The 10,964-nt window shown below is 56.2% G+C and overlaps 1 protein-coding gene across 5 annotated transcripts in view; it reads right to left on the bottom strand.

The window, feature by feature from the left end:
• Positions 1 to 220: 220 nt before the first annotated feature.
• FMNL3 (formin like 3) overlaps positions 221 to 10,964 on the bottom strand; it is a 68,655-nt gene continuing 57,911 nt past the window's right edge. For 2 of the 5 annotated variants that reach the window (XM_007528501.3, XM_060195401.1), the window contains 18 exons: positions 10,371 to 10,445; positions 8,996 to 9,106; positions 8,533 to 8,682; positions 8,089 to 8,190; positions 6,961 to 7,240; positions 6,562 to 6,630; positions 6,349 to 6,473; positions 6,017 to 6,219; positions 5,149 to 5,383; positions 4,996 to 5,064; positions 4,824 to 4,904; positions 4,600 to 4,729; positions 3,640 to 3,800; positions 3,301 to 3,402; positions 2,860 to 2,952; positions 1,939 to 2,062; positions 1,691 to 1,807; positions 221 to 1,050 (listed from right to left, as the gene is read on the bottom strand). In XM_007528501.3, the coding sequence (XP_007528563.1) occupies positions 1,716 to 1,807; positions 1,939 to 2,062; positions 2,860 to 2,952; positions 3,301 to 3,402; positions 3,640 to 3,800; positions 4,600 to 4,729; positions 4,824 to 4,904; positions 4,996 to 5,064; positions 5,149 to 5,383; positions 6,017 to 6,219; positions 6,349 to 6,473; positions 6,562 to 6,630; positions 6,961 to 7,240; positions 8,089 to 8,190; positions 8,533 to 8,682; positions 8,996 to 9,106; positions 10,371 to 10,445 (2,202 nt within the window). In that variant the 3' untranslated portion in view covers positions 221 to 1,050; positions 1,691 to 1,715. The remainder of the gene's footprint in view (positions 1,051 to 1,690; positions 1,808 to 1,938; positions 2,063 to 2,859; positions 2,953 to 3,300; positions 3,403 to 3,639; positions 3,801 to 4,599; positions 4,730 to 4,823; positions 4,905 to 4,995; positions 5,065 to 5,148; positions 5,384 to 6,016; positions 6,220 to 6,348; positions 6,474 to 6,561; positions 6,631 to 6,960; positions 7,241 to 8,088; positions 8,191 to 8,532; positions 8,683 to 8,995; positions 9,107 to 10,370; positions 10,446 to 10,964) is intronic. The other 3 variants (XM_007528502.3, XM_007528500.3, XM_060195400.1) reach the window with 2 other exon arrangements.

Raw genomic sequence — 10,964 nt, 5'->3', positions numbered from 1 at the left:
CTGGGGTGGGCTGAAGGCTGAGTGACATGTGCATGGCCAGCAGAGGGCACTAGTGCCCCACAGTAGGCTGGTCTTCCTTTGTGTGGCTGGAGCCCACCCAGGCACCCAAGTTCTTCACCCTCAAGCAGATGAAGCTCTGTGTAGCCTGTTTCCAAACTGTAGCTCAGGTCAGGGTAAAGGGCAGCTCTAGCCCCACACTCAGAGAAAGAGACAAAGCCTCGTGCTTCAAGCCTTTGTTGAAAGGGAATGTCGGGTTTATGTACAAGAGAGAAGGGAGGTGATACATGTACAAAAAAGAGTGGGCTCCCCTACCCCTTCTAGGGGCTGAGGAGAAACTAGGCAGATAAGACCACCACACCCTCTGCCCCCAAAATATTTAGTTGAGGGGAGGGGAGGTGTTGGCACACCTTATCTCTGGCCATCTTGGGGATGAGAAAACCCCTTCGCCTACCTCAGCAAGGACAGTCAGTCTTGAGTGCAGGGCCAAGGCAAGAGGGTAGTGGGCATAGCATGTCTCCTCTGCCCTCCTCACTGGTACAGCTGGGCAGGGCCAGACTAGGTGGGCCCCCGTTCCTGATACAGGGTGATCTGAGATTGGCAAGGTCCTGGGGCTCAACGCCTGGGCATTTCCACCACGGGGCAATAAAAAGGGAGGGGAAAGAGGACAGTTGCTTTTTCCTCTCAAAGTGCCCCTGCTTAGATCAAAGCTCGAAATGTTAGTTTTTGGCCCCAAGCTGACCCTTGGTGACTTTTCAGGAAATGAAGACCTCAGGGGCAAAGTGCGGTACTGGGGCCACCAGGGAAGTGCTAGGCCTCAAAGGCGGCAGGCACTCTGGAGCTCAGGGGATGGGTAGACACTAGGCTAAGAACAGCACAGCTCTCCACCAGGCCCTGGGCGGTGACAGGCGGCAGGTCCTCTGGCTGGACATGCAGGCATTTGAGGGTTGGAGTGCTTCTGCCTCCAGAAGTCTCAGTGGGGGCCTGGAGCCCGAGCACTTGGTGGTGCGGCACTCCTGGCTTGGTGGCAAACAGTGGGCAGGTGGCGGGGACCTGTGGAGAAGACAGAGGCCTGTGAAAAGTGGGGACCCCAGGCAGGGCCACCTTCTGTAGGAACAATACCTTCGGGAGCAGCCCCACAGCAGGGCCAGAGGAGAAGCAGCCATGAGGCTGAGGAGGGAAAAAGAGACTTAAAGAGAGGCTGGAAGGGGCAGGTAAAGGAAACAGGGCCAACTCAGTAGGAGCCTGAAGCTGTGAAGAGATCCCAGGCAGGATGAGATCGGGGGGCTCTGGTACCCCTGGGCAGAAGCTCCTGCCGGTGAGCTTTTTTGGGGCTCTGAGCAGGAGGCAAGGGCTCAGGAATGGCCTCAACCTCAGTGTTCAGAGGCAGTGGTGACCTCTTCCTACTTGCCCTGCCACAACTCCTGCCCAGCTTTGGCAATACCCAGGTTACCCCTTGGGTCTTAGTAGAAGCCAGGAGAGCATTAGTGAGAGGATACCACTTCCACGGAGCACATGCAGGGGCAAGCCGTGCTTCCCAGCATGGGGCATGCAAGGAGAGGAGGGATATGTGTCCCCCATCACCCCAAGGCTCCAAATGGTTCCAAGCCATGCTGGGGGGGGGGATGCTCCTTGGGCCCCAGCAGGAGTCCTGGGAGGTGGGCATGCAGCAGGGAGCTGTGGTGCCCAGTACCTGTCAATGGCCCCAGTATTGGGGGTTAACAGTTTGACTCATCATGGTGGGCTGCATCACAGAAGAAGCGTGAGCCCCGCTTGGCAGTGCGGGCCGTGAAAGGGACACTCTTCAGCACTGTGGCCCAGGAGAGAGACGGCAGTCAGGCCCCATAGGGGCAGATGGGAAGAGGACCCAAAGGGCTATGGCTGGGCTGTGGGAGCTAGGCCCAGAGGCCACACCTGAGGGGCTGGGACAGGAAGGCCCACCTGTGATGATGTCCTCAATGGTACCATCCTTCCCCTCGTACACAGGCCGGTGCTCCTTGGCTTGGCGCCGCCTTAGCTCTGCGATCAGCTCCTGCTGCTGCCACTTATTCCGCTGTGATGGGGTCTAGGCCCAAACATTTTTATTCAAATTTTTCATCAAGTACGTTATTTAGTTTACTTAAAAAAAATATTTATTTGAATGTGAGAGACAGATACCAGAGCACTGCTCAGCTCTGGCTTCTGGTGGAACTTGGAACCTCACGCCTTTAGGCATTAAAGTAACCATTATGCTATCTCCCCAGCCTGCATTTTTATTTTTACGGCTTCTCTAAAGATTTATTATTACCAGGGTTATAACAAGAGCTGGATGTCTGCTCTACGACTCTGCCACTCCCCATGCTTTTTTATAGTGGATGAAAGACAGATGCAGAGAGAGACAGGGGAGAGACAGTTGCAGCACTGATCCACCACTTGTGACACTTCCCCCTGAAGGTGGAAACCAGGGCTCGGAGAGTCCTAGTGCACCGTCATGTGTATGCTCGGCCAGGCGTGCCACCACCGAACCCCAAAAGATTTATTGTTTAGTGAGTGGCTAGGCAGAACTGGGGAACAAACCAGGGGCTTCGTATTTAAGTCCTGCACTCTGCTCACTGAGCTATCTCACCCGCCACCTGAGCCAAGCGTTTGAAGGGGATAAGAGTCCTGAGGGCATGGGGTTGGTTCCTGACTCACGATGCAGCCTGCAGGTTACACTTGACTGTGAGACAGCTTAGCTACTCACTGTCCATATGCCCCCTCCCTAAACCTCTCTCCCTGTGCCTCTAGACTCCAGCCTCAGGCTCTGGGGGTCTGTGGGCTCCAGTTTTCCATTTCTTAAGTTCTCTTCCCTATTCTCCATGCCCCAGCTCTGGCCCCACCCACCTTGGCATCCAGTTTCTTAGCTTCCTGAGCCAGCTGCTTCTCCCGCATCACCTCCTCCTGCTTCTTGCGGGCTTCATTCTCTTGTTCTGCTTCCTAAGAGCCATAGAAGGTGGGGGTTGGGATGGGGGGGTGAGGCTCACACAGGCTGTGAGGGGAGGGACTGACATAGGGTGGAGAGTGGGTGGCAGTGGGATTGCTAGCCCCAGGTGGCCACCCTCTGGAGGGGCACTTCCTCCCCCAAACAATGACAGGAAGGGCCTGGGCCCCCACCCTGCCCACCAGTTCACAGTGAAGAAGAGGCTCGTAGCCAGCTTCCATTGCTGCCTCCCAGGACTCAGAAGAGATGGAAAAGGCCCAGACTGGAAGCCAAGCCCTCTCCCCCCCCCCCCACCAGTTTTCTCTCAGCAAAAACTTGTCTATAAAAGCCTCACATCCGCTTACCTTGTAAGAACGAATGAACCGGACAAATACTGGGAAGAATACAGAAGGAGGTGTGGTCTTGGGACTCTCACCAAAGTAGCGCACAACAGCGCTATAGGCTTCCTGAGGAGGGTGGGCAGAGGCTGAGCCTGGCAGCCAAGGAGAAGCTCCCCACAGGGCCAGCAGGCTCATAGAAAGCAGCCCCGTCCCTGTGGGCTTTCCAGAGTGACTGAGCATCTCCCTGAGCTGCCCAGCTCTCCCAGTGCCCCTGCCCCTGTAGAGTCCTTGTTCAGAGATCTTGACCTGAGAGCCAGGTCCCAATCACCTTGGGGGCCCTGCCTGCTCCTGCCCAGTGCTCACCTCGGCTGTCTTGGCATCACGCTGGAGCTTGTCCAACTTGCCTTCGTTGGAGCTGAGGAAGCTGCGGAGCACGTTGTTGTCATGTATGCTGCACTCCCGACGGATCAGCTCCATGCCCCGGCCCAGTTCCTTCACATCCAGCAGCACGTTCTCCAGGGACACTGAGGGCAGCAGAGCTGAGGCTGAGCCCACTCGGACACTGAGAAGTCTGCCCTGCCCTGGCACAGGCATGCCTGGATTCTCATGCCCCTGCTTCCTGAGCCCTGTAGAGTGGGCACAGCAAGCTGGCTGCTCTCACAGGGCGAGGGGGCTGGGGAGGTCATGACTCCAAAGGGAAGACCAGGCAGAAAGATCCCTGATTTACAAAACACAAATGCCCTTGTTTCCACCAATGAGGCAGAAATAACAGCTGCCTTCTTTATGTTGGGGGGGGGGGCTTGATTTTTTTAAAAAATTAATTTATTATTGGATAAGAGACAGAGAAACTGAGGTGTGGGGGAGATAGAGAGGGAAAGGGAAAATGAGAGACATCTGTAACCCTGCTTCAGCACTTGTGAAGCTTTCCCTCTGCGGGTGGGAATCAGGGGCTTGGACCCAGGCCCTTACACACTGTGTGCACTTAACTGATGCACCACTGCCTGGTTCCCCCCCTCCTTCCCCCCCCCCCAAGTGCTTTCCACAGTTTAGAGGAACTGAAGGAGTTGGAAGTAAAGAGTTAACGAGCCTCCCTGCCGCCTTCTGCTACACCAGGTGGCAGGGCTGTCGGGCAGGCCTGGTGCCCACAGGAAGGCTCCCTTTGGGGTGGTTCCCACTGGTAGCCCCAGCGGAAAGCTTTGATGTCACCAGAAAGAAGACAACACAAAGCAGAAACAAAGAGACCCAAGCCCCCTGTCCTCGTGATTTCCTGGGATTGTCCTGGGCTGGGCATGAGGGCGGGCTTGCCTGACCAGGCTCCCTCACCTGCTGCAGCCTTCTCCACGAAGTGCAGCTCCTGCCAGAAGTTGGCCAGCTCTGGGTACTTCTCCTTCACCGTCAAGGCGATGAAATGTAGCAGAGTCATTTTCCTGTCTGTGGACTTGGTATCCAGCAGCTGGGAGGGGACATTGTGAGAGGGCTTAGCACCCAGCTCTGGCCACCCACCGCTCCTCAGGCTAACTGGCCCCAGAGAGCCTCCACTGCCTCACCAGGTCCAGACTCTGGAGCTTGAAGCCATACACAGCTCCCCGCTTGCTGCTGTTCATGTAGTTTCCCAGTGCAAGGATGATCTGTCCAAATGATGGGGGGTGGGGGGACACGTCAGATTTTTCCTCATCTCTGGAGGTGTTCCTTGCACCTCTAGCCACCACCCCTCCTCACCTCCAGCATCTGCTTCAGCTTCTGTGAGGATTTGACAGAGGCAGAGGCTGCGATGATGGCGTTTAATTGCTGGAAAGTAAGATGGAAAACTGAGTAAGCTCGCTGGCCAGTGTGACACAGTGGGTGAGGGGGCAGCTGCGGGCAGGGTCGTACCGGCGTGAGCATCTGCAGGTTATCATGGAAGTTGCCCAGGAAGGCCATGCCAGCCATGCGCTGGGTCAGCCGCTCCACCTTGCTGAACAGCAGCATGAACCGGTCCTCGGCCGCTAGCTCCTCCAGGGGCTGCCGCTCCCGCTCATACTGCCGTAGCAGCTTCACCTCAGCCTCTGTGGGCAGGAAGCGCATCAGGCACTCCACAAAGTCCACAGGGAGTGTTTGAAGGTCAAACCTGTGTAGGAGAGGGGCAGCCTCAGGCCTGAGCAGGTGGCCATGCGGTCAATCACCGCATTCCTTCTCTAATTCTGTGGGGGTAAGCAGGGTGAGCCTCTCCGACATGGGGCCAGCACAGTCTACAGCTGCTGAAAGGCCTTTGCCAACATCCCTCTGCTTCCACGGAGAAGTCTGAACAGTTGAGTAAGACCTGGGAGGGCAAAGGGCCAGGCTTCTGCCCATCTCTCTAGCCGTCTTCCCTCCTCACACTAACGCCGCATTTGACTTTTGGTTCCCAGAGTACCACGCTTCTCCCTCTAGCCTGTCACCTGGATTTCCGTTAGGTCAGAGATGAGGTATTGTCTCCCCCTGTGAAGCCTTCCCTGATCCCCTAGCTCAGCCACATGACCTCCCAGTTCTCCACTACTTTGGTGGCTGCTCCTGGACTGTCCCCACTACACTGAACGATTTGAGTCAAAGTCTGGGCCTGCTTCCCTGCACCTTACACAGCACCTGGCATGTAGCACAGATGCAGCAAGTTCTGGCCGAGCCAGTGGGTGAAAGAGGTGTGAGCAGCTCTGTCAGAAGCCCTGGAGCCCAGGGGAGGCAGGCGCCTTGAGGCGGGGATGGGGCCCAGGCAGTGGGTCCTCACGTGTGGATGGCCCTGCAGATCTCCTCAGCTGAGCGGCCAGCCTTGCGTAGGGTGATGGCCAGGTTCTTGGCACGGTTGGCTTCCAGGAGGGTCACCTTGCTGGCAGCCTTTTGTGCTGTCTTGTTCTTGGAGCAGACGAGGTCAAGGGCAGGGCCCTGGGCTTTTGTCTTAAACAGCTCTTCAAACCGGTCAAGGTCCAGGTCCTGGCAGGAGTGTATTAGAAGGGCTTGGAGCTGGCTCAGCCTATCCGTGGAGGGCCAAGTCTGAGGGACTTTTGAAGGTCAGAAGAGCTGGCCCTACCCCCCACACCTCTGGGTCCCAGATGCTGTTACCTCTAAGATCTTCTCATCATCAAGTTCACTGAACACAGTGCCGCTGATCTGGTTGGGTTTCAGCGCTGTCCAGTTGAAAACAGGCAGCCGGAACTTGGTTTTGATAGGTTTCTTGATGCGGATGGCTAGTTTGGAGGAAGTTCAGTGAAGCAGTGGTTCAGGACATTCTCCCTTGGCCCTGACAAGCCCCACCCAAATCCTGGAGATACTCACCTGAAAGGCCTACAGTCAGCACCACAGAAGGAGCAGCGCCAGGGAGGGGTGGGGCTGGGGGACATTTGTCTGGAGGAAAAAGATGGCAAAGTGGTCCAGCTGCCAGGGACTCTGTGGAGGCCCCAACATCTGCCTGAGAGACCAGGTTTCCTAACTGTGACAGAGACAGGTCTTACCACTCTGACACACTTTCTCCTAATCTGACCTCACTTTTTTCTGATCGTGAAACCGCACACTTCCTTAGACAACCCCCCCACACACACCTTTCTGTTCATCTGAAGCTCCCTCACGTTCTACCCCTCCAGCCTTGTCCCCAGCTCTTCCCTGTGCAAGACACTGCTGTCTGGGGCTCTGGGATGGGTGCACATGAAACCCCTCTCAGTCCTGGGTCCTGCTTACCTGGTAATGGGGGGGGTGGAGGGGGCAGGGGGGGAGCTGGCGGTGGAGGCAGCGGTAGGGTCTCCTCAGGGGGTGGGGCTGGAGCCAGGAGGTCCAGGTCAGAGGGTAAAATGCCCTCACTCAGCTCTGCAGGGCCTACCAGGGCCAGGGCCTCGCTGCCCACTGACTCTAGGCCCCGGGCACTGGGTTCCAAGTGGCACCGGCGCTGGAAGGCCTCCTCCTTTTCTTTAATGAGCCTCCGCAGGGTATGCACCTGGTGGCTTGTGTTCTCGTAGGTCTCCTGTTGGGCAGATGACACCATTGAGGGCAGAGCGGGCTGATGGTGGTTATCCCTGGACTGAGACTTATGACCCCGAGGTCTCTAAGCCAGATCTTAGGGAAGGTGCTCAGAGCAGAAAGGCAGCGACCCAGGCAGGATCCAGGGAAGCTGGAAGACAGCAGAGCAAAGAGACAGAGTCAGCCTCTCTCGACAGGCACCTGAAGGTCCTCTCTACCCAAGCCCTGCTCTGCCTCACTGGCCCAAGGCCCAGGCATGTGGAGCGGGCCCTGACGCGAGGCCAGCCTGTCATGGCTGCTCTCTTGGCCCCCTGCGCCTCTTACTGCCTTCCCTTCATTTGCCCTCAAATAATGCTCAGCTGGAAGCCCCCTCTGGACAAGAGGCCCTGATCACTCCTGTGCCCTCCAGACCCCCAATATAGTGCTTCAGACTCTCGACTGGGCCAGCACAACTGTATCCTCTGGAAGAAAGGGTAGGTTGGGGTATGCTTTTATAACTAACAAAAAAATCTGATGAGAGGACAGGAAGAAGCTAAGTCTGCAGAGCGCCTGCCGGCCCCATCTAGGAGACCTAGAGAAAACCCTCATGTCGCCCTGACAGCCGCCCCTCTGTGGAAGTGAGAAGAGAGGAGGCGGCCTGCAGAGCCCCACGTGCTCCCCCTTTTCCATGCCTGCCTGGCCTACCTGGGCTTCAGCTTCCCTCTCCAACCAAGTAATCACCAGCCCACCCTCATCTTAGTGCTTCAAGGGTAAACTGAGTCTAGAGGACTAGACATGACTCAGGACGGGCAAGCAAGCTCCCTGAGCCCTGGCTGCCCAGCGTCACCGGGGTCATCAGGGGTCGCACGGCACCTTGATGCTCTCCAGTTCCTTCTCCCGCTGGAGCAGCTGCTTCTCCAGCTCTGCCACTCGCATCATGTTCTCATTCTCTAGGTCCAGAAGCTTCTCTGTGAGCTGCACGGTGGGGAGAGGAGGTTCGGGAATATGACCCTAAAGTCTGGACACTCAGCACAGGCCTGAACTCCAGCCAGGGCCTGGATTCTACACCCAGGCTCCAAAGGCTACATGACCCATGACTTCTGACTGCATAAAACAGACACAAAGCAATGGCCACACCTGGCTCTCAAGCCCAGGACACCTTACAGCCAGCCTGGGAGCGTCAGTGTGTGTTCTGATACATGTGCCTTGGCCAGGCAGAGAGGGGAGTCAACCTGAAGCAGGTCCGCTCCAGAGTCTTGGAACTCAGCTGCCCCGCCCTCTGCCCGCTCCCTAGAGCATTCTGCCAGGACCACCTACATGGGACACGTGCTCCTCCAGCTCCTCCACCTTCTCCAGGGCCACGTTCTTGGTCTCAGCATCCTCCAACAGACCCCCCACATCGAACACGTTGTCCAGGTAGGCCTGGATCTGCACCTGCAGCTTCTCGCTCTCTGTGTGCCTTGACTTCTAGGAAAGAGCAGAGGGGGTGGCAACTGGGGGAGCCGGCACGTGAGCAGGAGAGTCTCCTGAAAAGACTCATCGCCTCCATGATCGATGTTAGAGCGTGAGGCTCAGGGGGTCTGAGGCCTGTCCTGCCCACCTGCCTGGGGAGCTGCTGGCAGAGCTTCTGGGGGAGGACCTGCATGCCAGGCCACCATAGACAGAAAGGGCTTCAGGGACGTCTGCCACTAGGCTCTTGTAAAGGAACAGCCCCTGGTGGTGTGCGAGCTGGGCCTCTAACCCCCAGTGCTCACCCAGTGAGGGCTTGAGCCCAGCTCACCTGCAGGAACTCCTCCAGCCCCAGCTTGGTAAACTCATACTGCAGGTGGACCCGGAAGTTCATATCCTCCACTGAGTGCACCACGATGTTGATAAACTGCATGCAGGCCACCTGAGGAAGCAGCAGCCCGGAGATGCAGAGGCAGGAAGGGCAGAGAGAGGCACAGAAGACAGGAGGGGGAAGTCGGGCGGTAGCGCAGTGGGTTAAGCGCACGTGGCGCAAAGCGCAGGGACCGGCAAAAGGATCCCGGTTCGAGCCCCCGGCTCCCCACCTGCAGGGGAGTCGCTTCACAGGCGGTAAAGCAGGTCTGCAGGTGTCTGTCTTTCTCTCCCCTCTGTCTTCCCTTCCTCTCTCCATTTCTCTCTGTCCTATCCAACAACAAAGCAACGTCAACAATGGCAATAATAACCGCAACGAGGCTGCAACAACTAGGGCAACAAAAAGGGGGAAAAATGGCCTCCAGGAGCAGTGGATTCATGGTGCAGGCACCGAGCCCAGCAATAACCCTGGAGGAAAAAAAAAAAAAAAAAAAGAAGACAGGAGGGGGACAGCTGTTAGACCCATGCTCATGTGGACAATCAGAAGAAGTGAACAATAAAAAGTCAAGTCTTTTGGGGATTGACACAAGCAATTTTATTTATTTATTTATTTATTTATTTATTTATTTATTTATTTCTTGCCTCCAGGGTTACTGCTGGGGCTTGGTGCCTGCACTACGAACCCACTGCTCCTGGAGGTTATTTTTTTCCCTTTTGTTGCCCTTGTTTATTATTGTTGTTGTTATTGTTGTCGTTGTTTGATAGGACAGACAGAACTCAAGAGAGGACGGGAAGACAGAGAGGGAAAGACAGACACCTGCAGACCTGCTTCACTGCTTATGAAGCGACCCCCCTGTAGATGGGGAGCCAGGGGCTCGAACTGCAATCCTAAAGCCGGTCCTTGCGCTTAACCCGCCGTGCTACTGCCCAGCCCGATACAAGCATTTTAACTCCAAAAAGATCAAACTTAATATTCAGTGTGTGGGAGAGAGTAACATGATCAATGGATGTACTTGGAGACATCGCTCTGTGTAAGTACCTCTGCAGTTACTTCCTGAAACAACACTACTTAGCTGAGACCTTTGGCTGAGGAAGGGAAGCTGGGCCAGAGCCTGAGGCAGGGAAAGAAGCTCAGAAAGGCTCCAGCTCAGGGACCAGAAGGCTATAAAAAGCGGGGAGGAGATAAATGCAAGTTTTCAGGAGTTTCCTGTCTGGGCAGGGGTGTGTGTCTACTGAGGAGAGGGGCTCATTCTAGATTCTGCTGTTGGCCAGGCCCCTCCTCACAAGAAGCACGTGGCCTTGCTGGGCACACTGCTGATCCAGGCCCAGTTCCTCACCATGAAGTCGATGTTGCTATCCTCATTCCGGAAATACTCCATCAACTTCTCAAAGCGGTGCAGCTCCTTGCACACCTAAATAGTAAATGTTCTCAGTGAAAGATAGGTCCCAGGCAGAGCTCCAGACCCCACACTTTGGCTCCAGGAACATCACAGCAAAGGGACTAGTTCAGACCAAGTCTAACTACCGCTGTCTCTGCAGGGGGCCGCTGGCACACTACTGGTGAAGGCCTGGGGCCTGGCGTTTGCCCTGCGTCCCCCACCAACTTGCTGAAGGGGCTCAGTGAGGCCCATGTCCAGCCAAGAAGAAGCACAAATGTCTGCTACTGCCAAGTTGCTGAAGGGAGGCGGGAGGAGGCTATGAGGTCCCAGTGGGGTGCAGGAGGGAGTTGAGGGTGCAGGAAGGCCCCTGTGACAAGACGAGCCCAGAGATTCCTCTGAGCCTCAGGCTTCAAGGAGGAAGAGCTGTTTCCTGGCCCGAACAATGGCTGCTAGGGAAGAGGTCCAGAGCAGAGGAAGAGGTGGAAGCAGCAGCTGTGGCTGTACGTCGAGGAATCCCATGTCATGCAGATGGAGGTGGTGTCGCCAGGTCAG

Source organism: Erinaceus europaeus, chromosome 7, assembly GCF_950295315.1.
Source record: "Erinaceus europaeus chromosome 7, mEriEur2.1, whole genome shotgun sequence".
Classification (NCBI taxonomy): Eukaryota; Metazoa; Chordata; class Mammalia; order Eulipotyphla; family Erinaceidae; genus Erinaceus; species Erinaceus europaeus.
The sequence above is the reverse complement of the archived record's forward strand: the minus strand, read 5'-3'. Positions and strand labels throughout refer to the sequence as shown.